This window comes from Scyliorhinus canicula, chromosome 17, assembly GCF_902713615.1.
Source record: "Scyliorhinus canicula chromosome 17, sScyCan1.1, whole genome shotgun sequence".
In the NCBI taxonomy this organism is placed as follows: domain Eukaryota; kingdom Metazoa; phylum Chordata; class Chondrichthyes; order Carcharhiniformes; family Scyliorhinidae; genus Scyliorhinus; species Scyliorhinus canicula.
Genome location: NC_052162.1, coordinates 41,807,768 through 41,835,314, shown reverse-complemented (window position 1 = coordinate 41,835,314; position 27,547 = coordinate 41,807,768). Strand labels below are relative to the sequence as shown.

Here is a 27,547-nt window from a genome sequence, read left to right as displayed (position 1 = left end):
TCAACCTACATAAAGTTCATATTTCCCAGCTTCAATTTTAATTTATCGCTTTTGTTACAGGATGAATTGAAACAATTTTTAAATTTGGATTGCCAGCTTAAATTGCCAAGAGCTAGTTCATACAATTCCGTTTTCTTTTAATGTAAGAGTTAAATGTAACAATTGCCCTGGAGGTTTATGTTTTCTCACATTAATGCCCAGGTTAATTGGAACTGTTTAAGGACTGTTTTTCTGAACTTGCAGCTTTCATTAGATTTTGCAAGCACAATTGTGAAATATTGTAAATTGACACTCAGCATTTTTTGGTCATTATTTTTTTAAATGCCTCCGGTGGGCATTTTTGCTTTTAATTTCTGTTGCCAAAAAAAGCATTAATTCCCTTGGGCCTTTTAAGAAAACAATGCTTGAAATAGTACTTGAATCATTGTGTTCAGTGGTTTGAGTATTTGGGTATTAATCTTAGATTCTGTGCAATGAGTGTGCTATAGAAATAAATTTGATGCAGCCTTTAATTAGTGTCTATGGGGCTGGGAGAATATTTTTGATTGTATTTAGAAAGATATATAAACCAGGGAGGAAAAATATGCTTTTATTGATTCAATACTAATTAAACCCCTTGGATTCCATGTAGACGAATTGTTATATCTCATCTAATGTTATGATGAATGGGGAGGGAAGAATTTGTGTCTGAAAAATAATCGCATAAACGTAAAATCTATCCATTGAGTTTCATATAACATAAGCTAACAATTAAAATGAAACTTGAGAATACAAACTTTTATATATGTTGAACTACCTTCTATGGCTAATGCTTTTTATATTAACAATTTTCAAGCGGTCACTCTGAATAGACTTTGAACACTTCTTAACCTACAGTGTATACCCTTCCACATACATCCAGCCAACCTTGTTTCAAGGAATGGAACAAAAGAAGGCAAAGGGAGAGAGGAAACAAATAGAAAGGCGAAAACACTTGGAATCATATAGTGTTTTACTGTTGGGCATTAGTAAAGGCTTCATGTAAGCTTCCTGCTCTTTTTCAAATAGTGCAGTGGAATTTTGTTACAAGTTCAAAACAAATTGTATGATTAAGTTCCCATTTCTTCTTCTTCCAACGAAGAGGTTGACACTGGAGCACAAACATCTGGATAGTGCTCTGATATCTCAGCAAAGCTTTAGCAGTGAACGTTTGACACTAAGAATATAATCATGGTTGATAACTTAGTATGATTTCCAGCTTCAATTTTATTGAGTCGTTGTTACATATTCCTGTCTCTGTACTTGATTGCAATGAATTCAGAAGAATCAAAGCAAAAATAGAATCGGTGATTACAACGCAACAACGCAGAAGGAGACTGTTCAGCCTTTTGTGTTAGTGCCAGCTCTCTGCAAGAGCAATTCACCTGGTGCCGCTTCCTCTACTTTTTCTCTCTAGCAATGCAACTTGTTTCCTTTTCAGATAACAATCCAATTTCCTTCTGAGTTCCATGACTGAATACGTCTTCATCTGTAAACCAGTACATTCCAGATCTGAATTATGCTGCAATTGCTTATTTTGTCAATTACCTCAAATCTATGCCCTCTGGTTCTCGATCCTACCATTAATGGGAAAACGTTCTCTTCATCTGCTCTGTCCAGTCTTGCATAATTCACTTGCCTCTACGAAATATCCTTTCAACTTCTCTTATCGAAGGAATACAATCCCAACTTCTCCAATTCTTCTACATAACTTGAGGTTTCCTTTCCCTAAAAGCATTCTTTTGAATCTTTTCTGCATTCTCTCGTCACCGGATCCTTTCTAAAGTGTGGTGCCGAGAAATGGTTGCAATACTCGAGTCATTGTTGTATGCATGTTTATTATAACTTGCTGGCTTTTGTATTCTGTGCCAATATTTATATGAAGTGTAGGATCCCATGTGCTTTATTAATCACCTGTCCTGCCACCTTCAATGATTTATGCACATATGCACCTAGGTCCCTCTGTCCCAGCATCTCTGAGAATTGTATCCTTTATTAGGGTGGCACGGTGGTGCAGTTGTTAGCACTGTTCCCTCACATTGCTCAGGTTCAATTGTGCCCTTGGATGACTATCTGTGTGGAGTTTGCATGTTCTCCCCGTGTCTGCGTGTATTTCCTCCAGGTGCTCTGGTTTCTTCCCACAGTCCAAATATGTGCAGGTTAGGTGGACTGGCCATGCTAAATTGTCCTTTAGTTTGGGGACTCTTATTCTAATAAAAATACAACTTTATTATTGTTAATTACTCACTGCTATACACTTGAATAAGAGCTGAATAAAATCTTGGAAACAAAGTATCAAACAATACATAAAGTCAAGCATATGGCAAAAAGTATTAAGCACAAACAAAAATCACTAACACCAACAAATAGAGGATGCAAGAATTCAGGAACAAAGACCTCAACCACGAGGTCCTTGTTATCTGGTTTAACCCCTTATTTACTTTCATTGGCTTCTAATTCTCATCTGAGACCTCCTGGTTTGTTCTAATGAATGTCTGTTACTTGGAGGATAACTTGTCAATCAAACATTGGACATTACTTAAGATTGACTGATGCCTATCAAAACTAGCTTAATGTCTGTGTGTGCAGTCTTAGGAAAAGTACTGGATATCTTTTCTCACATTTTGCGGAGACCTTGAGAATTGATTACACAGAGAACAATACGTCCTCCGTGCTCAATATGTTGGAATACAATGGTTAATTCATTATACAAAACTGACTGGATTCCCACAATCAAGACATTTTTCACATTTTGCTTCATTAGTTATATGCATTCAACTAGCACCTCCATGAATAAAACTAGACTCTATCCCTTCGTATCCAAAGTTTAGGCGGGGGAGTGAGTCTGGGTAGAGTGCTCTTTTGGAGGGTTCTTGCAGACTCTGGGCTGAATGGCCACCTTCTGCACTGTAGGGATTCTATGATTTTACATTGTCTCTTTGTGTTCTTTTCAGCAAAATAAACCACTTGACACTTCTCTGCATTAACTTTCCTCCACTGCTAGTCCGCCCAATCCACCAGCTTTTTATGTCTTTTTGAATTTTAAGCTATCTTCCTCGCACTTCATTATTTCCAGATATCGTGCCACTTGCAAATTTTGAAATTGTGCCCTGCAAAACCGAGTCTCTGGCATCAAGATAGATCAAGAAGAGCAGGATCCTAACCCTGACATATTAGAACAAGTCAGGAGGTCTCAGCTGAGAATTTGAAGCCAATGAAAGTAAATGAGGGGTTAAACCAGAGAAAACCTTACTGCAGTTTGAAAACAACTGTCGACCACGACTCTGTTGTATCACTACGTCATTAAACCTTTTATTCAGGAAATAAAAATTGTGGTTTTTAAAATTGAACTTAATCAATGGTAACAGAGGGCAAATTAAAGTTGCCGTTGCAGCTCCTTTTGTCTAAAATGTTGCACAATGACATCTCGGTTTACAGATGGGAATTTATTAATTTGTGGGATGTGGGCGTGCTGGCTAGACCAGCATTTGTTGCCATCCCTAATTCCCCTTTAGAAGGTGGTGGTCAGTTGTCTTCTTGAGTCACTGAAGTCTCTGTGCTGTAGGTACACCCACAGTGCTGCTAGGAAGTTCCAGGATTTTGAGCCAGCAACAGTGAAGAAATGAAGATATATTTCCATGTCAGGATGGTGAGTGACTTGGAGCGGGACGTCCAGGTGGTGGTATTCCCAGGTATCTGCTGCCTTTGTCCCTCTAGTCTAGATGATAGTAGTCGTGGGCTTATAGGGTGCTGTCTGAGAAACTTTGGTGAGTTAGAATAAAATCACTATAGTGCAGAAGGAGGTAATTCAGCCCATCCAAGTCAGCATGGATCCTCCGCCAGGGTTCAGACACTGCCCAGTCTCCATAACCTAATCTACACATCCCTGGACACCAAGGGGCAATTTTGTATAGCCAGTACACCTAACCTGACTTCTTTCGACTGGGAGGAAACTGGAGCACCCGGAGGAAACCCACATAGACACGGGGAAAATGTACAAACTCCACACAGCCACCCAAGGTTAGAATCAAACCCTGGTCCCTGCTGCTCTGAGGCAGCACTGCTAACCACTGTGCCACTGTAATGACTCCAGTTCTGGGAGTGCAGCTTGCAGATGGTACGTACTGCTGTTACTGTGCATCAGTGGTGGAGTGAGTAAATGCTTGTGAATGGGATGGCAATCAAGCAGGCTGCTTTGTCCTGAATGGTGTCAAGCTTCTTGAGTATTGTTGGAGCTGCACTCATCCAGACAAGTGGAGAATATTCCTTTGCACTCCTCATTTATGCCTTGTAGATTGCGGACAGGCTTTGGGAAGTCAGGAGGTGTTTACTCGCCACAAGATTCCTAGCCTCTGACCTCCTCTTGTAGCCGCAGTATTTCCAAGCCAATCCAGTTCAATTTCTGGTCAATGGTAGCCCCCAGGATGTTGATCGTAGGAGATTCAGCAGTGGTAATGCCATTGAATGTCAAATGGAGGTGGTTATAATCTCGTTTGTCGACGGTCATTGCCTGGCACTTTTATGGGGCGAATCTTTCTTGTCAGCTGAAGCCTGGATATTGTCTAGGTCTTGCTGCATTTGGACATGGACTTCAGTGTCTTAGGAGTCATAAATGATGTTGAACATTGTGCAGCCGTCAGTAAATATCCCCACTAATGACCTTATGGTGGAAGGAAAGTCATTGATGAAGCAGTTGAAGATCCCAGGATGCAACCCTGAGGAACGCCTGCAGTGATGCGCTGGAGCTAAGATGACTGACCTCCACCAACTACCACCTGATGCTCGATCAATGACTCCAGAAGCAAGATTGGATGACAATTGAAGGCTTTATCGGACTAGATGTTTCCCCCAGTAGTGCAGGTACAGAATGCAGCAGCTGGGGAGACACAGGCTGTTATACGCCGCCTTACTGGGCAGAACCAGCAGGCAGGCTTCACCAATGATCTTGCTGTCTCGGGTACCTCCCACACCAATGGTCTTACAGCAGCAACCTGGGTACCGTAATACCCCTAATACCGAATACTACACCACCACCATCTTCTTTTGTGATAGGAATGATTCCGTGTTTAAACCAAGGCTGTAATGAGCTCTGGAGTTGGGTGGCCCTGCCAGAACCCAAACTGAGCATCAGTAAGCAGGTTATTACTAAGCAAGTGCACTTGATAAACTGTTAATGACCCCCTCCATCGCTTTACTGATTAATGAGAGTAAACTGATGGGGCGTTATTTAGCCAGGTAGGATTTGTCCTGCTTTTTTGTGCACAGGACATACCTGGCAATATTCCACGTTGCTGGGTGGAACCATCGAATTATAGTTCTGTAGTGTTGTAGCTGTACTGGACAACTTGGTCCGGGCTGTGGCAAGTTCTGGCACACCAGTCTTCAGCACAGTTGCCAAAATGTTGTCAGGGCCCACAGCCGTTGCAGTATCCAGTGTCTGCAGCCATTTCTTTATGTCACATGGCGTAAATTGAGTTGGCTGAAAACTGGCATCTGACACTGGGGAAGGAGACTGAGATGGATCATCCAACTGACATTTCTGGCTGAAGAATGTAGCAAATATGGCTACACCAGCCTTGTCTTTTGCACTGATGCGCTGGGCTCCCCCATTATTGAGAATGAGGATATTTGTAGAGCCTTCTTTAGTTTTAATTGTCCGCCACCATTTAGGACTGCAAAGTTTAGATCTGATCCGTTGGTTGTGGAATCGCTTGGCTCTGCTTTTGCTGTTTGGCATGCAAATCAACCATGTGTCGTAGCTTCACCAGGTTTACGCCTTATTTTTAGCTATGTCTGGTACTGCTCCTAGCATGCCCTCATGCACTCATTGTTGAACCATGGTTGATCCCTTAGCTTGGTAGTAATGGTAGACTGTGGGATATGCGAGGTTATGACGTTACAGATTGTGACAATTCTGTGAATGCTGATGGCCCACAGCATTTCATGTATGCCCAGTTTGAGCTGCTAGATCTGTTTGAAATCTATCTCGTTTAGCACGGTTGTAGTGCCACACAACACAATGGAGGGAACTTGTTTCCATAAGAGCTATGCCATGGTCACTTTTACTGATACTGTCATGGACAGAGGCAGCATCTGCATTAGGCAGGTTGGTGAGCATGAGGTCAAGTTTATTTTTCCCTCTCATTGCTCACCCAAGTCAGTGGTCATGTTATGAAGCCACTTTTAGTGATTGACATTAAAACCACCCTCAGTGCATCCTCCAAGTAGTGTTCAACATGGAGTACTGATTATCAGCTGAAGGGGTAATTTGGATTACCGTATGGGGTCGGGAATCGATGTTGAGGCCTCCCAGGGCAACTCCCGGCTGTTGGCGACTTGAGTCGTGTGCAGACCAGACCATCCAGGTAAGGATGGCAGGTTTTTTTTACCTAATGGACATTAGTGAAGCAGATGGGTTTTTCGACAATCGTTTCATTAGCCAGATATTTTCCCCCACTAAATTCAAATTGCAGCACCTGCCATGGTTGGATTTGCACCCAGTGCATCATCCCGATTTACTAGTCCAGCGACAATTTTACTGTGCCACTGACACCCTAGAATTCCCATTACAAATTTGAATGCCCACTTGAGCAGATGGGTTTGCTGCCACTTTGATGCATCATCTGACAGACACTTAATGCCCATCCCGAACCAAGCAATCTTATTTTTATTTTGACGGAATCAATGGAAACTTTTTTTCCTGTCCTCAAATTGACCTTCCCAGAAAGCAATTAACCAGTTTGAGCAGGTTTACCTGGAATATCTTTAATTAAAAGTTGGCCGTTCACCTGAAATTGTGTTTTTATTTCCTAGGTTTTGGAGGAACAGAAGTTAGTTTCCAAAGTAAAGCGAACCTGGAGTACTCCAAGTCCTGAAGTAGAATGGATTTCATCACAAGTTAAAAAAGTTGCTTGGGAAAACAGGTATATTAGACATGAAATTCTCATCTCATCTTTAATTCGTACTCCACAGTATAAACATTTCCCACTTTCTCTGTCTGTTAGCTTTGACAAAGAGTCATCGGACTCTAAACGTCAGCTCTTTTCTCTCCCAACAGATGCTGCCAGACCTGCTGAGATTTTCCAACATTTTCTTTTTCGTTTCAGATTCCAGCATCCGCAGTAATTTGCTTTTATACATTAGAGATGGATGCTTTATAGTGAGGTTAGCAGATTAAAATATGCAGATGGAATTTGCTGCACTTGTACTTTAGACTGTGCCTTGAAGGGGAGGGATGGGAAGGGACACTTCAACTGCACAAGGTCTCTCTCTGCCCCCTGTCCCTATACCTTCCCCCTCCCCCAACGAATGCTCTGAGATTTTGATTGTATGTATTATCCCTTTTCTGAGATTAGGGGCGGGATTTTCTAATTACGGGGCTATGTCTCCGGCGCGAAAACCGGCAGCAACGACTCCGGTGTCAACGGCCCCCGAAAGTGAAGAATTCTCCCCTTTCTAGGGGGCTAGGTTGCCGCTGGAGTGGTCCCCGCAACTCCAGTTGGTGCGAGTCCGTGCATGAGCAGAAAGGCCGGTGTATTTCCGCGTATACGCGGGGTTCCCTTCTCGTCCCCACCGCTCACGCGACAAACAGCTCCTCAAACATGGTCACAAACATCCCCAACCTTTTCTCAAACCCCTCTGCAGAGCCCCTTAACTCATACTTTATCTTCTTCAACCGCAGGAAGTCGTGAAGCTGTTACCCCCCCGGTGGCGATGTCGACCACCATTCCAGCAAAAGTTGCCGCTATGCAATTTGAGCAGCGATGGCCTTCCTCTTCTCCATTAGCTCTGGCTTCTCTCAAACCCTAAATAACGTCCACCTCCTCCCCCACTATCCTGGCTAGGACCCCGAACACACCCGCCCCGAATCTTTACAATTTTTCACAACCCCAAAACGTGTGCGTGTGATTCTCTGGCCCCCGCCCACAACTCTCCATTCATCTGCTATCCTTTGGAAGAATCCATTCATTCTCGCCCGTGTCATGTGCACCACCTTAATCTATATCAGGCTCATACTTGCACTGGAGGAGGTCCTGTTTACCTTACTCGGTGCCTCACCCCATACTTCCCAATTGATCTCCCCTCCGAACTCCCCTTCCCATTTCTCCTTGATCTTCCCCACCCGCTCGCCTCCCTGCTGCTCCAGCCACTTGTGTATATATCCCCAATTCCTCCCTCCCCTTCCACATCTGCAGCAGTCGCTCGAGCAGGGTGTATCCCAGCAATGTAAGGAACCCCCTCCAGACCTTTCGTGCAAAGTCCCTAACCTGCAGATATCTGAACTCTCACCCCCTCGGCAGCTCTACCCTCTCTCCCTTAGCTCCTCCAGACTGGCAAACCCTTCCTCCAACGACAGATCTATCGCCTTGACCAGCCCCACTTCCCTCCACCACCTGAATACGCTATCCATCTCCCCCGGCTCAAACCCATGATTCTCACACAGCGACGTTAACACCGACATCCTTCCACACCAAATTGCTGCCTTAACTGATTCCAAATCTTCACTGTGGATTGCACCATCGGGCTCCCTGAATACCTACTGGTAGAGTCTGGTTTAGCACAGTGGGCTAAATAGCTGGTTTGTAATGTAGAAAAATGCCAGCAGCGCGGGTTCAATTCCCGTGCCATTGGTAACACTGCCATCACCATAGCCCTCAAACTGGACCCCTTAAAAGATTCCTCCTCCATCCTAATCCACTCTACCACTTCTTCCTACCACCACCGCGCCTTATTCACATTCGCCGCCCAATAATAATGAAGCAGGTTCGGCAGTGCCAATCCCCCCTGCTGCCTCTCCAGCAGGGTCCTCCTGCCCTTGTCCCCTTCCTCACCAATCCAAAGTCCCAAATAATCGTGTCCAATTTCCGAATAAAGGCCATTGGTATAATGATCGGGAGAGCCTGAAAAATAAACAAGAACTGTGACAGAATATTCATTTTCACCACCCCTCCCTGACAACGTCAACTGTAGTGTATCTCGCCTCCTCCACCAGCTGCTTTCAGTTCCACTTATGGAGCCCTGTCCATTCCCTCGCTACCTGAATCCCCAAATACCTGAACCTATCCCTCGCTACGGCAAATGGCATCCCCTCTAAATTAACCCACTGTCCAAGCTCATTCACTGGCAAAATCTCGCTTTTCCCTACATTCAGCTTGTACCGTGAGAACCCTCCAAACCTCCCCAGCAAGTCCATAATCCTTCCTATACTCTCCAGCGGATCCGAAACATACAGCAATAGGTCATCAGCATAGAGCGACACCCGGTGCTCCCTCTGTCCCCTCATAATCCCCTGCCACTCTGACCTCTTAAGATCCAATGGCTCTATGGCCAGTGCAAACAACACAGTGACAGCAGGCACCCCTGCCTTGTACCCCTGTGTAAGTCAAAGCTCCGCAAACTCATTATTCGCCCTCACACTTGCCCTTTGTGCCACATATAGCAACCGCACCCATGCCACAAATCTTGGCCCAAATCCAAACCGTACCAAAACCTCGAACAAGTACTGCCACTCCACTCAATAAAATGCCTTCTCCGCGTCCATGGACACCATCATCTCCGATACCAGAGCCCCCAACGGATTCATCACTACATTCAACAATATCAACATTCAACAACATCTTGCATCTGGACTCAAAACATTAGCTCTTTTCTCTCCCTACAGATGCTGCCAAACCTACTGAGATTTTCCAGCATTTTCTCCTTGGGGACATCTTGTATTACTCGCGAGCTGCCTGCCCTTCTCGAAGCCGGTTTGATCTTCTGCAGCTACCACCGGGACACGATCCTCCATCCTACCCGCCAACAACTTAGCCAATACTTTCACTAAAGATATGGGCCTATACGCCCCACATTCCCCCGGGTCCTTCCCCTTTTTCGGGATTAGCGTAATTACTGCCTGTGTCATTGTCTCTGGCAGCCCTCCCTTCTCCAACGCTTCATTAAACGCCCACAACAGATGTGGTGCCAGGTCTGTCGCAAATTCCTTATAAAGTTCCACTGGGTACCCATCCGGTCCTGGGGCCTTCCCCGACTTCATATCCCTGATACTATCCAGGACCTCCCTCAGCCCCAGGGGCTACTCCAATGTCTGCCTCTTTGCTTCCTCTACCTGTGGAAATTTCAGCTTGTCCAGAAACCATCCCATGGCACCCTCCTCTTCTCCCGGGTCTGCTTCATACAGACCTTGGTAGTACACCCTAAACGCCTTGTTTATCTTCCCCGGCTCCGATACCACCTCCACAGACCCAGTCCGTATCTTCAACATTTCCTTGGACGTGGCCTATCTCCGCAGCTGGTGTGCCAACATGCGCTCGCCTTATCCCCACACTCATGTGCACCCCTCTTGCCCTACGCAGTTGCAATATTGCCCCGGTGTCAACCTGTCAAACTGCCCCTGCAACTTTTTCCTCCTCGCCAATCACTCCGTGGTGGGCACCCTCAAATACACCCTGTCCAGGGCAGCACGTGGCGCGGTGGGTGGCACTGGGACTACAACGCTGAGGACCTGGGTTCGAATCCTGGCCCTGGGGCACTGTCCGTGTGGAATTTACACATTCTCCCCCACAACCCAAAGATGTGCAGGTTAAGTGGATTGGCAGTGGTTCTGAAAAAATGAATAAACCAAAAGAAGGGAGGGAGATGGCAGTGAGGTGGGAGGATTGGGGCATTTTTCTCCCCTCCGGTTTTTGGGGGGGGGGGGGGGGGTCCTTTTTTGGGATTGTATGGGGTGGTATGGGTGAAGGGTTTATGTGAGGATTGATGTTCCCATCCCCCCTCCTGTTTTATGGGACAATTTGTGTTTAGCATTTGTTTGTTTGGTTTTGGGAGGCGACCTGGAGTTCAGAAGGAGCCTTTGTTTGGGTGGAAAAGGGTTATGTCGGCAGGGTTATCTCCCCATTCTGATCCAACTCCGCATACTCCTTAAATGCCTCCACCAAATCTACAGCCAGTGGGGTGCATGATCCAAGATAGCTATCCCCGCGTACTCTGCCTCCTCCACCCCCACCAAAATCACCCGGCTCACCACAAAATAATCAATCCTCGAATACACCTGATAGACGTGTAAAAAGAAGGAATACTCCCTTCCCCTTTGTTTCTGAAAGCATCAGGGATCCACCATACCCATCCGCACCTTAAACCCAACCAGCTCCCTTGCCATTCGTACCTTACCCATTGACCTAGGGCTTGACCTATCCACCCTCGGCTCTAGGACACAATTTAAATCTCCTTCCGTGATCAACTGGTGCGTGGCCAAATTCGGGATCGCTGCCAGCAACCTCTTCATGTTTCCCAACACCACCGGTATCCCTTCCAATACCCCATTTACAATCACACTTCTCCCACTCTGATTCCTCGCCTCCTTCGCACTCTCAAATCCCTTTTTTTGCTCATCAAAATCGCCATTCGCCTCAATTTCGAATCAAACCCTGAGTGGAAAACCTGCCCAACCTACCCCTTCCTTAACCAAAACTGGTCCTTCACGCGGAGGTGTGTCTCCTGCAGAAGGACCACCCCTGCTGTCAAGCTCCTGAGGTGCGTGGACCATTCAGTTCCCGGACCTTCCATGTTACCAACCATACCGTTTTATGCCTCCAATCCCCTCCATCCGTCATCGTCCCCACTTAACTCCAACCCCCTTAATTTCACCCTATATCTAGCCCATCCCAGATGGCCCCCTTATCCGCCCCTGACCGTCATCTCTCACCCCCGCGACATTGTGACAAATTTCTCCTCCACCACCTCACTTCCGTTCACCACCATTATGTGCTAGCGTGGCAGCCCCTGCCCAAAGGCACCTCCCCTCCCCCTCCCCCACTCAGCTCAAGGAGGAAGGCTCCCTGCCGACATAACCCTTTTAAGCCATTTCTCCTGCAGTGTAAGATATCCTCCTCCTGTGCTACTTTAAATTAATCTCCAGTTTCTAAACACCACCAGTGTTGAGCATGTTACTACCAATGCTTAACCCTAGTGTCATACTGCTCATGCTCTCAGACACACCCAACGCTTGAAGGAAAATAAATAATCCATTATGCTGCTGGACTTTTCTCTGTAGTTTAGGTTTACAAATTAGGAAAGTTTCATATGCCCATCATTTGCTGAGATTGTTGTCATTATATTAATGTGCACCTGCAAGCGCTTACTTCTGGCATTTCCCCTTCAGTACAGTCAGTTTGTATTTCAGAAGAATATGATTGAATGGAAAAACAAAAAACTACCGTTGAGCTAACCTCTGGTTTTGACATGTATATCTCGGTAAAGAACTTCCTTTTCTGTTGCTTAGTTGAAACCACTGAACCTTTCGATAACCTAATCTTGAATTTCATTGGTGATGTAGGTTAGGGAGTCTATGTAGGGAGTCTGCCCCATCTCATTCTGATATATGTATATATTTTTAAAATTTGTTAAATTGACATCCTGCCTCTCGAGGTACGGATTTCCTTTAACTCCGTGAGCTATTTTACACATGAGATTTTTGAAAACCAACTCTTGGGAAATCCCAGTTTGGTAGCAAACCACATGCTACAGAAAAATACATAGATTTACCATAATAGATGTGGCTTGTCAGGTGTCTGCTAATGCAGTAAGGGAAATAATTATGTCATTCTAACTGAAGTTGGAAAATTGGAATCATTTGCTCTAAATAAATCCCTAAGAAAAGGACAAAAGACTTGCATTTCTATAGTGCCTTTCCTAATCAGCAGATGTCTCGAAGTGTTTTTTAGCTAATGTATTTTAAAATGCCATTATTGTATAGGAAATGCAGCAGCCAGTTTGTGCACAATGATAATGACCAATTTCTGTTTTTGTGATGCTTATCCTTCTCTTCCCATGTGCTGGGAGACACATGAAGCAGACAAAGTGCATGATTGCGTTTCCTGAGTTAGTTTTTCTTCGAACAGGTTGCTAATCTGTCATCTGGGGTGATTGCTGAGCCGCCCACTCCACATATTGATGATCTTTATTGTCACAAGTAGGCTTACGTTAACACTGCAATGACGTTACTGTGCAAAGCCCCGAGTTGCCACATTCCTGTTCGGGTACACGGAGAGAGAATCCTGAATGTCTAAATTACCTCTTTCGAGACTTGTGGGAGGAAACCGGAGCACCCGAAGGAAACCCGTATAGACAGTGACCCAAGCCGGGAATCGAACCTAAGCCGGGACCCTGGAGCTGTGAAGCAACAGTGCTAACCACTTTGCCACCGTGATGCCCATGGAGCATGGCTGACCTCTGCTGCCTGCCACAAGCGTATTGGAAGGATTTGTAGGTTGATAATCAACCTGCTCGGCCAGGTTATGAACACCGAGTCCATCAAGTCCTGGAGTGGGACTCGAACCTGGAACTTCTGGCTCTGAAACAGGGATACTACCCACTGCATCAAGAGACCTCTCTGTAATGTTAATTTGAGGGATAAATATTGACCACGACACTAGGAATAACTTCCCTGCTGCTCTTTTTTTTACATCCACATGAGATGGCAGGCAGGGTCTCTGTTTAACGTCTCATCCAAAAGACACCTCTGGCAGTGCAGCACTCCCTCAGTACTGCACAGACTTGATTTTCTGTGCTCAAGTCCTGGATTGGGCATAGGGTCTATTCCCGAATAGATTTTTTCATCCTGAGCAGGGGATTGATCCCGAAGGTGCAGGATGCAGAGTATTCGGCCATAGCAATTTCAGACCATGCTCCGCACTGGGTTGATCTGGAGATGGGGGAGGCGCGGGACCAACGCCCGGTCTGGCGCCTGAATGTGGGGCTGCTGGCTGATGAGGAGGTGTGTAGGAGGGTCGGGGGAAGTATTGAGGGGTATCTTGATACCAACGACATGGGGGAGGTCCGGGTGGGGATGGTCTGGGAGGCTCTGAAAGCAGTGATCCGGGGGGAGCTGATCTCCATCTGGGCCCATAGGGAAAGGAGGGAGAGGGAGGAGAGGGAGAGACTGGTGGGGGAGCTCCTGGATGTGGACAGGAGATACGCGGAGGCACCCGGAGGAGGGGTTGCTGGGGGAACGGCGTAGTTTGCAGGCCAAATTTGACTTGTTGACCACCAGAAAGGCGGAGACACAGTGGAAGAGGTCGCAGGGCACCGTATATGAGTATGGGGAGAAGGCGAGCAGGATGTTGGCGCATCAGCTCCGCAGGCGAGATGCGGCTAGGGAAATTGGTGGAGTGACGGATAGGGGTGGGAATGTAGTGCAGAAGGGGACAGAAGTAAATGGGGTCTTTAGGGACTTCTACGAGGAACTGTACCGGTCAGAACCTCCGATGGGGAGAGGGGGGATGGAGAGCTTCATGAACAGGCTATGGTTCCCAAGGGTTCAAGAGGGGCTGGGGGTGCCGATAGAGTTGGAGGAGCTAGTCAGGGGGATTGGACAAATGCAGTCAGATAAGGCGCCGGGGCCGGACGGGTTCCCGGTGGAATTTTATAAAAAGTATGCGGATCTGGTGGGCCCCCTGTTGGTGCGAGCCTTCAATGAGGCATGGGAGGGGGGGGCTTTGCCCCCGACGATGTCGCGGGCACTGATCTCTCTGATCCTAAAGCGGGATAAGGACCCCTTGCAGTGTGGATCATACAGGCCTATCTCGCTCCTCAATGTTGACGCTAAGTTGCTGGCGAAGATCCTGGCCACCAGGATAGAGGACTGTGCGCCAGGGGTGATACACGAGGATCAGACAGGATTTGTCAAGGGACGGCAGCTCAACACGAATGTGCGGAGACTGCTAAATGTTATTATGATGCCGGCAGTGGAGGGGGAGGCGGAGATAGTGGTGGCGCTGGATGCGGAGAAAGCGTTTGATAGAGTTGAGTGGGGGTACCTGTGGGAGGTGCTGGAGCGGTTCGGATTCGGGGAGGGATTCATCAAATGGGTGAGGCTGCTCTACGCGGCTCCGATGGCAAGTGTAGTTACCAATGGAAGGAGATCGGAGTACTTTAGGCTCTACCGTGGGACCAGGCAGGGGTGCCCCCTCTCCCCCTTGCTCTTTGCACTGGCGATTGAACCTTTGGCTATGGCATTGAGGGAGTCAAGGAGATGGAGGGGTCTGGTGCGGGGTGGGGAGGAACAGAACAGAACAGAACAGAACAGTACAGCACAGAACAGGCCCTTCGGCCCTCGATGTTGTGCCGAGCAATGATCACCCTACTTAAACCCACGTAACCCGTATACCCGTAACCCAACAAGCCCCCCATTAACCTTACACTACGGGCAATTTAGCATGGCCAATCCACCTAACCCGCACATCTTTGGACTGTGGGAGGAAACCGGAGTACCCGGAGGAAACCCACGCACACACGGGGAGGACGTGCAGACTCCACACAGACAGTGACCCAGCCGGGAATCGAACCTGGGACCCTGGAGCTGTGAAGCATTGATGCTAACCACCATGCTACCGTGAGGCCCCAACATCGTGTATCGCTGTATGCGGACGTCCTGCTGTTGTATGTGGCGGATCCAGAAGGGGGAATGCCGGGGGTGATGGAGCTGTTAGCGGAATTTGGGGGCTTCTCGGGCTATAAGTTAAATTTAGGCAAGAGTGAGGTATTTGTAGTACACCCTGGTGATCAGGAGGAGGGAATTGGGAGACTCCCATTTAAGAGGGCAGTGAAGAGTTTCAGATACCTGGGGGTTCAGGTGGCCAGGAGTTGGGGGACTCTCCATAAGCTTAATTTTACCAGGCTGGTGGAACAGATGGAGGAGGAATTTAAAAGGTGGGACATGGTGCCGCTATCGTTGGCGGGTAGAGTGCAGTCCGTCAAAATGACAGTTCTCCCGAGGTTCTTGTTCCTTTTTCAGTGTTTGCCCATCTTTATCCCTAGGGCCTTTTTAGAAGGGTGACTAGCAGCATCATGAGCTTTGTTTGGGCGCATGGGACCCCGAGGGTGAAGAGGGTCTTCTTGGAGCGGGGTAGAGATTGGGGGGGGGGGGGGGGGGGGGGGGGGTTGGCATTACCCAATCTCTCAGGGTATTATTGGGCGGCCAATGTGTCGATGGTGCGCAAGTGGGTAATGGAGGGGGAGGGGGCAGGATGGAAACGGATGGAGAGGGCGTCCTGTGGAGATACAAGCCTGGGGGCCCTGGTAACGGCGCCGTGGCCGCTCCCTCCTCCGAGGTATACCACGAGTCCGGTGGTGGCGGCTACCCTCAAGATTTGGGGGCAGTGGAGGCGACATAGGGGAGAAGTGGGGGGTTCGATGGAGGCTCCGTTAAGGGGGAACCATAGGTTCGTCCTGGGGAACATTGATGGGGGATTTCAGGGTTGGTACAGAGCGGGCATCAGACAGCTGAGGGACCTGTTTATTGATGGGAGGTTTGCGAGCCTGGGGGAGTTGGAGGAGAAATTTGGGCTCCCCCCGGGGAACATGTTCAGGTATCTGCAGGTAAAGGCATTTGCTAGGCGGCAGGTGCAGGGATTCCCTTCCCTTCCCGCGAGGGGGGTGAGCGACAGGGTGCTTTCGGGGGTCTGGGTCGGAGAGGGGAAGATATCTGATATCTACAAGGTTATGCAGGAGGCGGAGGAGGCATCAGTAGAGGAGCTGAAAGCTAAGTGGGAGGGGGAACTGGGGGAACAGATCGAAGACGGGACATGGGCTGATGCCCTGGAGAGGGTTAATTCTTCCTCCTCGTGTGCGCGGCTTAGCCTCATCCAATTCAAGGTGCTGCACCGGGCCCATATGACTGGGACGAGGATCAGTAGGTTCTTTGGGGGTGAAGACAGGTGTGTCAGGTGCTCGGGGAGTCCAGCGAACCATGCCCATATGTTCTGGGCATGCCCGGCACTGGAGGAGTTCTGGAAGAGGGTGGCGAGGACGGTGTCGAGGGTGGTGGGATCCAGGGTCAAGCCAGGATGGGGACTCGCGAATTTTGGGGTTGGGGTGGAGCCAGGAGTGCAGGAGGCGAAAGAGGCCGGTGTGCTGGCCTTTGCGTCCCTAGTAGCCCGGCGAAGGATCTTGCTACTATGGAAGGATGCGAGGCCCCCAAGCGTGGAGACCTGGATCAATGACATGGCGGGTTTCATTAAGCTAGAGAAGATCAAATTAGCCCTGAGAGGGTCGGTACAAGGGTTCTTTAGGCGGTGGCAACCTTTTCTCGACTTTCTGGCTCAACGATAGGGTACAGGGACAGTAGCAGCAGCAACCCGGGGGCGGGGTGGGGAGCGGACGATGACTATGTTTGTTTATTTAATTTAAATTTATTTTTAAGTTCTTCTGTTGTTCATTGGGGTTGGGGGGGTGGGGGATGGGATACATGCGTCGATACGGTCTGGGGTGTTACAGTTATTATGGGTTATTTTGTTGCATTTCATTGTTTGTCGTTACGTTTTATATTTTCTGTAAAAAATTCCAATAAAAATTATATTTAAAAAAAAAAAAAGTCCTGGATTGGGACTTGAATCAATTACCTTTTCACTGAGCTCACGGGTGCTACCAACGCAGTCATGACTGACACTTGAACATTTCAATACAAAAATGGAAGCTTTCCATTCAATGCAGTACATTTCATCCTTCTCCACAGCTGTTATAAAGTTTACATAATTCAGGTGTGATATAAAACCTGGGCCTTTTTGTTCAAGTGGTTTGGATGGATGTTAAAAATTACCTAGTATTATTTGAAGAAGTGCAAGTCCTTTTTGTGTTATAATCAACATCCACTCTCCATCACAATAGCCACAAATAGATTGATCTCATTACATTAATTTTTCTATAAGGAGCAGAGAGTCACTGGTGCATTTAGCTACCTAATTTATTTCAAAGTGATTCAATGTATTTTTAACTATTTGTCCTTGCAAGATTTCATGTATATAATTGAGAAATGTTATATGTAGTTTGTATGCAGAAATATGTTTTCTCTCTCCTTCCAGGATACAAACCATGGAACAAAGTCAATTTTAACAGAGAGACAATTTGATACGGTGTTTCAGATGAGATCAAATACCGTATATACTCGCGTATCATGCGATTTTTGAAGACCTAAATTGTAACCTAAATTTGGGGGGTCGCATGATACGCGAGATACAAAATTCGCGGGTGTTTTACTTGCTGTTTTTTCTGATGGGAAGATGTTCAGCCACTTGACGTTTCCATTCATAAAAACATGAATGGAAACGTCAAGTGGCTGAACATCTTCCCATCAGAATGCTGTGGTCAAAATCTGAAGAGTAGTATTCACAGAATTCGCGGGTGTTTTACTTCCCATTTTTTTGAATGGAAACGTTGTTGCACGTTTTACTTGAGTGTAATACGCGTTTATTGGAGTGTATTAACACACCTCCGTTTAAAGGCCATGTGCTTAACACTGCTAGGCTCTGTATGTGTAATTTTCAGCTCGGGAGTCGCCAGGTGTTGTATAAACACCTCACAAATATTCCAAGGTCAGGTTCAAAGTAATAAAACTATACACCGATTAGTAAGTTCCAACGATCAATATTTATTATACAAATATAATAAATACGCATGCACACACTAAAGACTAATACCTATTTCTACTATTAAACGACTAAATACTTATCTAAGTGGGAACCAACAAGGTCAGGGGACAAGGCCTTTGGTCCTTTACGGGCTGCACCTTCTGTTCGTTATTAGAAGAGTACTGTATAAGTTCACGTAGCGAGCGTCGTTTTGGGACTTACTGAACGATGGCTGGTGCTCAACGGCTGGTGATGGAAGACAGGATCAACGGCTGGAGTCGGAGTCAGGATACAACAGCAGATCTGGGTCGAAGTCAAAACAGCAGTCCAAGCCGGAGCACATAACAGACAGGACCATGTGTGGGGGTCTATCTTTATAGTGGTCCCCAATGTCCGTGCCTTTTCGGGGCGGGCTTTACCTTCCATGCATTGATTGGGTCAATTCCCAATCGATGTCTCACTAATTCCCCAATCTGAGGGTCCCTTCTCGATGTGTGGGGCGGTCTCTAGGGTCTTTTGAGATGGATACTTCTGGTGCCGTTTTGTCTGGGCCTTCACTTAAAGTATCTATTCAAACCCAAATGTTGCTATTGTGTGTGCCCAGATCTGGATTGCCTCATTAATATGCAAAGCGTTTTGCTATTAACACCTTTGGTTGAGATCTTCCACCTGGCCAGAAACTAGTTTTGCTGCGTGCAAAATGCTAATCAGTCTTTGCAGACTGCTTGTCTTGGCTAAACTGCTTTCTCCCTGCAGTCTTAGCAGTTCTCCATTTTGTTAGCCCAGTGTCCATCTTAGGTGGCTACAACGTCAAGTGGCAGAACGACGCTAGTAAAGCCAGCTGGAAAGCTGTTCGATTCGCAAACAGCTTTCACAACAGAATCCACTCTGCAGAATCCACAGACAATGATACCATTTGGAAGTTTTAGTTTGGGCATTAATTTCCAAAAAAGTGACTCGCATGATACACGAGATATAGCATAAAATCGTGTTTTGGGGATGAAAATTTAGGGGTCGCATGATAAGCGAGATCGCATGATACGCGGGTATATACGGTAGGTTAAATTTATTGGAATATATTTTCCTTGAGATTATATAGTTTGCGATTTAATGCTGCAACCTTATTCCTCCAAGCAGTAGACTCTTTGCACAACAGGGGAGAACTTGGGTCACCATTGTGAATTAAACTGTTTGTGACGGATACTGAACCATCCTACTCAAAATATCTTTATTGGGTTGTTTTGCTTATGTATCCTAATGATGCAAAAATACCGCAGGTGTTCTAATTATGAATTAAAATAGAAAGAGTTGAAACAGTCAATTCAGATTGCCTGTACGGAGAGTGAAGAATAATTAATGTCTTGGGTTTTATGACACTTCAGAATTTAATTTTATAATTGATTTCAGGTAGCTGTATTTTTTTACTGAAGAAATAATTTGCATTGATCATATGAGCAGTATATTAAGCTGTTTAAAAAATCACCTTCATGTGGGAAATTACCTTTTAGGTCTGAATAGGAATTTTGACTGAGCTGAAATTAAAATTGTAACATTGTTCTGTTGCAAATTTACAGAGAGTTGATGGTGGATGTACTGTTGGATGACGGGTTCCTTATTCCCACAGAGGAGCAGCTGAAATTTTTAAATATTGAGTGCCCAGGTAACGCAACAGATTCAGTCGCATATCCTACTGAAATAGAAATAGAGGATTGTGTTAAAATGAAACACCATGTTCATTGTGCCAGAAAATGATGATAATTGGTGAGCGTGAAGTGTAAATAGCAACTTAAGATATTATGTAGTGGCAATAACGGAAATGTGTCTTAAAAATAGTGCGGATTGGGCACTTGCTATTCACGGTCAGACTCCATTTGGGTAGAGTTCAGGAGTAAGGAAAGTATGACCGTGTCACTGGTGGTATTCTATACAGCTCCAAATAGAGAAAGCTAGACAGGAGAGAAAATCTGCAGGGAAGTCCCCAAGATGTGCAAGAATATGGAGTGGTCATATAGGAGTAATTACCCAAATATCAATTGAAATATATAGAGAAAGGATGGGGTAGAATTTATGACATGTGTTTAGGACCTCGACAGTATATTCTTGTTCTAGTTAGGCAGGAGATATTGCTGGATCTGGTGTTGGGGAATGAGGTATGTCAAGTGCCTGTAGGGAAACGCTTTGGGTAAGCATGATGTTTGTTTCATTAGGTTGTCATAGATTAGTAATGAAGAAGATAAAAGAAAAACTAAACTACAACGTCAAAATTGAAAGAGGGCTGACTTCAGTGAGATGAGGGGGACCTATCCAGGGTAAAAATGGAACCGAAGACTGGCAGGGAAAATGGTAACAAAATAATGGGTGATTGTTCAGGGGGTGATGTTTTGGGTAGAGGTTAGATGCATTCCAACAAGGGTGAAAGGTAGGGGAACCAAAGGCAGGGCTCCTTAGATGACATGGGAGATAGAGAAAAGGGGGTGGCACACGGTGCAGTAGTTAGCACTGGGACTATGGCGCTGAGGACCTAGGTTCGAATCCTGGCCCTGGATCACTGCTTGTGTGGCGTTTGCACATTCTCCCCGTGTCTGCGTGGGTTTCACCCCCACAACCCTAAGATATGCAGGTTAGGTGGATTGGCCACGCTACATTGCCCCATGAATTGGAAACTCTAAATTTTTAAAAAAACTTATGAGCAGGGACAGAGGAGTTCCTTTTAAGGTGACAGGACATATCAAAGAAAGTAGTTAACGTGAGAACTTGGGCTTCACAAATAGAAACATATAGTACAAAAGTGGGGCGGTTATGCTGAACCTAAATAATGCTCTGGCGAGGCTACAACCTAGAGTATTGTATCCAATTCTGGGCATCACCCTTTAGAAGGAACATGAGGGCTCTTGAATTGGTATAGAGAAAATTTCCCAGCGTGGTTCCAGGGATATGGGGTTTTAGCTAAGAGGTTAGGGTTCTCCTTGGAATAAAGGAGATTGAGGGGAGATTTGATAGAGGTTTATAAGATTAGAATTTAAAAAGCTGTTCCAATTAACTGATGGTACAGGTCTAGGGGTGCAGATTTAAGCTTTTGAGCAAGAAATGTAAGGGGGATGTGTGGAAGAACCTTTTTTTCCATTATTATTTTATTGCCTATGAGGGTGATGAAATTGGATGTAATTAATGATTTCAAAAGGAAATTAGATGTGCACTTGAGGGCAATAAACAGATCTATGGGAGAGAGCAGTGAATGGAAATGATTGGATTGCTCTATATATTGCTGACACTGAATTGATGGACTGAACAACCTCCTGCATCATTATGACTGTATAATAAGTTTGTGGTTGGCTCTCAATGACTCAGTGGATAGAGGTACTCTACTATGTACCTCTAACCCATGTTGGTATGTGATCCCAGTCTGTGCTGATCTGACCTGGGGTGGTAACGAGCACTATCTTGAGTTTAGGAGAAGAAAGCAAGCCAGGTTTTTTGTTCCTAATTTTTACTTTAAGATATATGTCACAGGGGCTGGTTTAGCTCACAAGGCTAAATCGCTGGCTTATAAAGCAGACCAAGCAGGCCAGCAGCACGGTTTGATTCCCGTACCAGCCTCCCCGGACAGGCGCCGGAATGTGGCGACTAGGGGGCTTTTCACAGTAACTTCATTGAAGCCTACTCGTGACAATAAGCGATTTTCATTTCATTTCATTTCATTTCATTTCATTTTCATGTGTAGATGTCCATTGAAGGTAGGGTGGAGTTCAACTTGATGCACTCCCCAATTAATCAGCTACCTAGATTATGAAGAATGGTCATTTAGTTTGGTACTATAGGGTGGCAGGCCGGACAAGGCACAAAGTCAACTTTAATAGTTGGTAATGCAACAGCATAGTGTTGGTCAAAATTTATTTTTGCTTTTTTTTTGTTTCTGCAGTGGTTTGGCTATGAAGTGATTTCTGTGTAAAATTATTTAGACTTGTGAACCTTTTGCCACTCAAATTGTCCAAGTCTTGAAGTGAGTAATGCCTAAATGCACATATTATTTCTATAAATCGTTTATTTGATGTCCTTTGTGATTTGTAAGAATATTTTATGATACGGGTTTAAAACTAATATTCTAAATTTATGCAAATTAGTGTTGGAAGGAAGAACAGGTGAAGAGTGTCGAACCTAAGATGAACTTCATTCTTCGTATCTATTATCAGTATATTGCATCTTTGACTTTGTATCAGCATTGCTCCAAACATTAATTTCTTTTTTGTTGCAGGAGAGTTTGTAGATTTGTCAAATCCAGGAATTCCTCGAACGTTCTGTCGCTTCTGGCAGCCTCTTTTAAAGTGCCTCCACTCTCAATATTTCACACCAGTGCTGCTAGAAAAGCTGTTCACCGAGTTGAAGCATTGCTGTGACACCTCGGGCTTGAGGATACAGTATGTTACGGGCTGGATCACAGAGATACTAGCAGCCAATGCAAAAGCAGGTATTTTACTTATCTATCTTGAACCTGTATTTTATTTCATCCCTTTCTGTTCTGCACCACACTCCACATACACTTGGTTAGAGAAGGGAAAATGGGCCAAAGTTGTGATTCAGCGACTCTAGCTGGAAAATACTTAGAACGCACAAGATGGGAACAGAATTTGGCAAGTGTGTGATGTCCTTCATGAGCAAATAGCTTGGATACTCAATAGGCGCACTCATGAATAATAGCTATTTAGGTGATGTATTGGATTTTTTTGCTGTGCCTGTGGAAATCTCCCTTGAGAGTGTTGTGGAGAGGGAAGTGAAAGTTGCCTCAATTGGATTTATGTTGTGTCAAAATTAACAAGTAGGCACGACAATTACTCTTTAATCATACTTTATTTCCTTGTGCACAAGAATAACAAAGTGGGATTCACTGCGATCCAGAGAAATAATGATACAACATTTTCAGCCATTGGTTTAACAGTTCGTTTCCTTAATTTGCATGTTAACACACCAATAATATCACCATTAAACTTTAATTTTAAACCAATGAAAGGACAGCATACTCTGGCCAATAGAAAATGGGGTATGTTGGATCAATTGACAACCACTATTTTCAATCCTTCGTTTGCTTATCCCATGTCGCCATCTGTCCTTGGGTGGTTGTTGTGATTTACAGAGAGTACATTTTGTTTGGCTACCTTCGTCATTCTGAGCTCAGCAGACCCACACCCTTTGCTAAAGAACTGTTTATTATGGATTCCACAGATACAGCTGTATCATGCTTCCTAATGTTAATTGACTCAAAACATTATTGATTTGTAGCTGGTTGACATCAGGAATTGTAACTCATGACTACATTTTTTTTTCAAAATATGGACGGGAGGACCTAGGTAATGGAGGAAAAGGTAAATGATACATTCAACTTTAATCTGGGAAAATGTCATTTCGGAATTCTATAATTGGCATAAGCCTTAATTGCAGAAATAATGATTTGAATTTCTTTTGGATTATCCAAGATTATAATTTAAATTTGTTTTCTTTCATGAGATGTAGGCATTGCTGACAAGGTCAGCATTTGTCACCCATCCCTAATTGCCCGTGGCCATTTCTGAGAGCAGTTGAGAGTGAACTACATTTCTGTTGATCTGGAGTCACGTGAGCCATACCGTGTAAGGAAGACAGATCCCGGTTAACACCACGGTGACTTTCAGTTCCCCAAGATTCCACCAACTGCCTTGGTGGGATTGTGCAGGGAGACCTAGAGCCTTCACCTGGGCTTCTAAATTACTAATCCGGTGACTTTACCGCTATGCCATTGTCTTCATACATATATTTGCATATATATACATTTGCAAAATAAAGCAAATGAGATATTACTATTTAACTGCAACTATAATTACATGTTACATATATGTAACATGTAATTATAGTTGCAGTTAAATAGTAATATCTCATTTGCTTTATTTTGCAATGTGAGGATTTATTGAGCATGTGCTCCATAAGCTGGGAGCTTAAATTGCCTTGTCCGCAACCTAAAAATCCTATAGACTTCTAGTACTCTAAACAATAATGCTGTAAAATTCCGGTTTCAGTTAGGCCACTTGTTACTATAGGGAGCCTTAAGAATTGGAAAGTGATAGAGTAAACTAAGAAGAATCAGCCTCCTACTAGACTAAACTGCTGAATTGTTAAGGGAGCATACAATTGTAAGTGCTGCAAAAACTGCAAGTGCAGAACGTTGTGGAGAGAGAAACAGAGTTAACCTTTTGAGTCTAATATAACTCTTTCTCGGACCTCCGAATTTCAAGGAAGAGTTCTATTGGACTTGAAACGTTAACCCTATCTGCAGATGATACCAGATCTGCTGTTTTTATTTCAGATCTCTAGCATCTGCATTATTTTACTTTTTTTAACCTATCATTTGCAAAAATAGAGTTGAGGGATTTGGGATCGGGAGGAGAAACTTTGCTGGTTGAATCATACCTTCCACAAACGAAGGTGATTGTGGTTGTTGGAGCATGATCATCTAAGGTCCCGACATCACGTCAGGAATTCCTGAGGGTAGTTTTCTAGGCCCAATCATCCTCAGCTGTGTCATCAATGACCTTCCTTAAGATATGAAATAGGGATATTTGCTTATGATTTCACAAATGCTCAGCACCATTTGCAATTTCTCACGATGCAAAAGTTGTCACTGTCCATATGCAGCAAGACCTGGGTGACAATCAGGCTTGGGCTGACATGTGCCAAGTAACATTCATGGCACACAAGTGCCAGGCAATGGCCACCTCCAGTAAGAGGGAATCTAACCATTGCCATTTGACAAATGGCATTACCATCGCTGAATTCACCCCCACCACTGTCAACTTCCTGGGTGTTATCATTGACCAGAAACTGAACTGGACGAGCCATATAAATACTGTCAACCAGAGTAGGTCAAAGGTTAGTGGGCAGCATGGGAACATTGTAGTTAGCACAATTGCTTCACAGCTCCAGGGTCCCAGGTTCGATTCCCGGCTTGGGTCACTATCTGTGCGGAGTCTGCACGTCCTCCCCGTGTCTGCGTGGGTTTCCTCTGGGTGCTCTGGTTTCCTCCCACAGTCCAAAGATGTGCAAGTTAGGTGGATTGGCCATGCTAAATTGCCCTTAGTGTCCAATATTGCCCTTAGCGTTGGGTGGGGTTGCTGGGTTATGGGGATAGGGTGGAGGTGTGGACCTTGGGTAGGGTGTTCTTTCCAAGAACTGGTGCAGACTCGATGGGCCGAATGGCCTCCTTCTGCACTGTAAATTCTATGTCTATGTCTAGGAATTCTGTTGTGAGTAACTATCCTCCAGGCTCCCTAAAGCCTGTCCACCATCTACAAGCCTCAAGTCAGGAGCGTGGTGGGATACTCTCCACCCTCCTGGATGAGTGCAGCTCCAACAACACTCATAAAACTTGACACCATCCAAGTCAAAGCAGCCTGCTTGATTGGCACACTGCCCACAAATATTCACTCTCTCCACAATTGATGCATAGTGGCAGTTGTGTGTACCATTTACAGGATGCATTGCAGACACTCGACAAGGCTCCATTGGCAGCATCTTCCAATCCCACACTTCTACCATCTAGATGGACCAGGGCAGCAGATACATCAACACCACCAAGTCTTTCCCTGCAAGTCACTCGGTCATAGAAAGTAACTTTCCAGCTTCTCCATTTATAATTTTCTTTTAAAAACAGTTTTAAGGATTCAACTATCATTGCTTTATATTGTGCTGTGCTTTTTCTGTGCAGGAAAAAGATTGAAAGGTTTATCCCGAAGCCAGAAAATAAAAAGGAGCATGTGGCAATTGTTTTTATTTCAATGTCCCCTGGACTGGGAGGATCTTCTCGAAGCCTGCCTTTCAGCACCGTGCCAGGCTACACCTCATCTTCTTCAACAGTCAGTATACGTTGCATTTGGTTCCTTTTCTCTCTATCAGAAGTAATGGTGATGTATCAGTGAGTTCCTTGGATTGGTAGACAAATTTAAACTAAAATAAGACATTGACAAATGCAGGCCAAATAAAATAAAGAAAATTGCCATGAATGTAGAAAGGACACCAGCTGCTTTTAACGGGGTATGGTGATGGTGAAAAGCCCCTAGTCGCCACATTGCGGCTCCTGTTCGGGGAGGCTGGTACGGGAATTGAACCCACGCTGCTGGCCTGCCTGGGTCTGCTTTAGAAACCAGCTATTTAGCCCAGTGTGCTAAACCAGCCCCTCTAAACTACCCAACCAGTTGGGTAGAACGACGGCTGATGAGGAAATTGTACTGAAAAGATTGATCGCTCTCGCAAGTGGGAAAGATACCCTTCCCCAATTGGAGCTTTTTAAAACGGAGGGAGGTCGAGAGGAGTTGGCAAACAATGTGACAAAAATCATTCAAATGTATTTTTTTGGCTTACGAAGATAGTGATAGAGGACTGAAGGATTACCAATTGAATACCTGCGTTCAGAAATGTAGAAAATTATAAACTATGGGGGCCAGTCAGCGGAAAAAGGTTTGAAGTCTAATTTTTGGTGCGTTTGGCGGGGGTATTTCTTGGCAGCTGCAGCGTGAGAATCGCCCTGCTATTCAACGGCAAATTGCTGTTTAGTTTTGCCTCTTCTTCTCCCCCGGCACCTCACAAACTTGTTGAGGCCTCTGGGAACACCCTCTCCCCAGTGTCAAGGTGCCAGTTTGACTGCCAAGAAGCCCAGGTACCAGAGTATCACCCTGCCCTGTCCCCAACCACCCGGGGGGGGGGGGGTCTCTGTCGCCCTGCGAGACCCGCGGTTATGTTTGGTTCATATTTATGTGAACCAGTTCTCAACGGCGCCCTGGCAAGGTCTCACAGATGCGGTCATTGAGTCCCAGGCACTGGGTTTATCTGGCGTCTGGGTGTTTACTCATTTGAATATGCAGATCTGGATCCTAACCAGTGAGGGAGCGATGAAGATCGTGCCGGATGGAGCGAGGTGGGTGACTCGCAATCGCTCCGGTACGGAACCTGATTTGGGGCTCTCCTGGATTCACCAGGCTCTGCGCCGGTCACAACGTGATCACTGAATCGCACCCTATTCAGTCCAACATCCCTGGGTAGGTTTCTGGAAGCTATAATACAATGAAATAGAACTCGGAATAGAAATTCTGTTATTATTGAATATA

The 27,547-nt window shown here is 45.4% G+C and overlaps 1 protein-coding gene across 1 annotated transcript in view; it reads left to right on the top strand.

The window, feature by feature from the left end:
- las1l (LAS1 like ribosome biogenesis factor) overlaps positions 1 to 27,547 on the top strand; it is an 88,493-nt gene that overhangs the window by 28,822 nt on the left and 32,124 nt on the right. The window contains exons 7-10 of the mRNA XM_038774596.1: positions 6,832 to 6,941; positions 19,997 to 20,082; positions 22,675 to 22,887; positions 26,152 to 26,299. Coding sequence (XP_038630524.1) covers positions 6,832 to 6,941; positions 19,997 to 20,082; positions 22,675 to 22,887; positions 26,152 to 26,299 — 557 coding nt within the window. The remainder of the gene's footprint in view (positions 1 to 6,831; positions 6,942 to 19,996; positions 20,083 to 22,674; positions 22,888 to 26,151; positions 26,300 to 27,547) is intronic.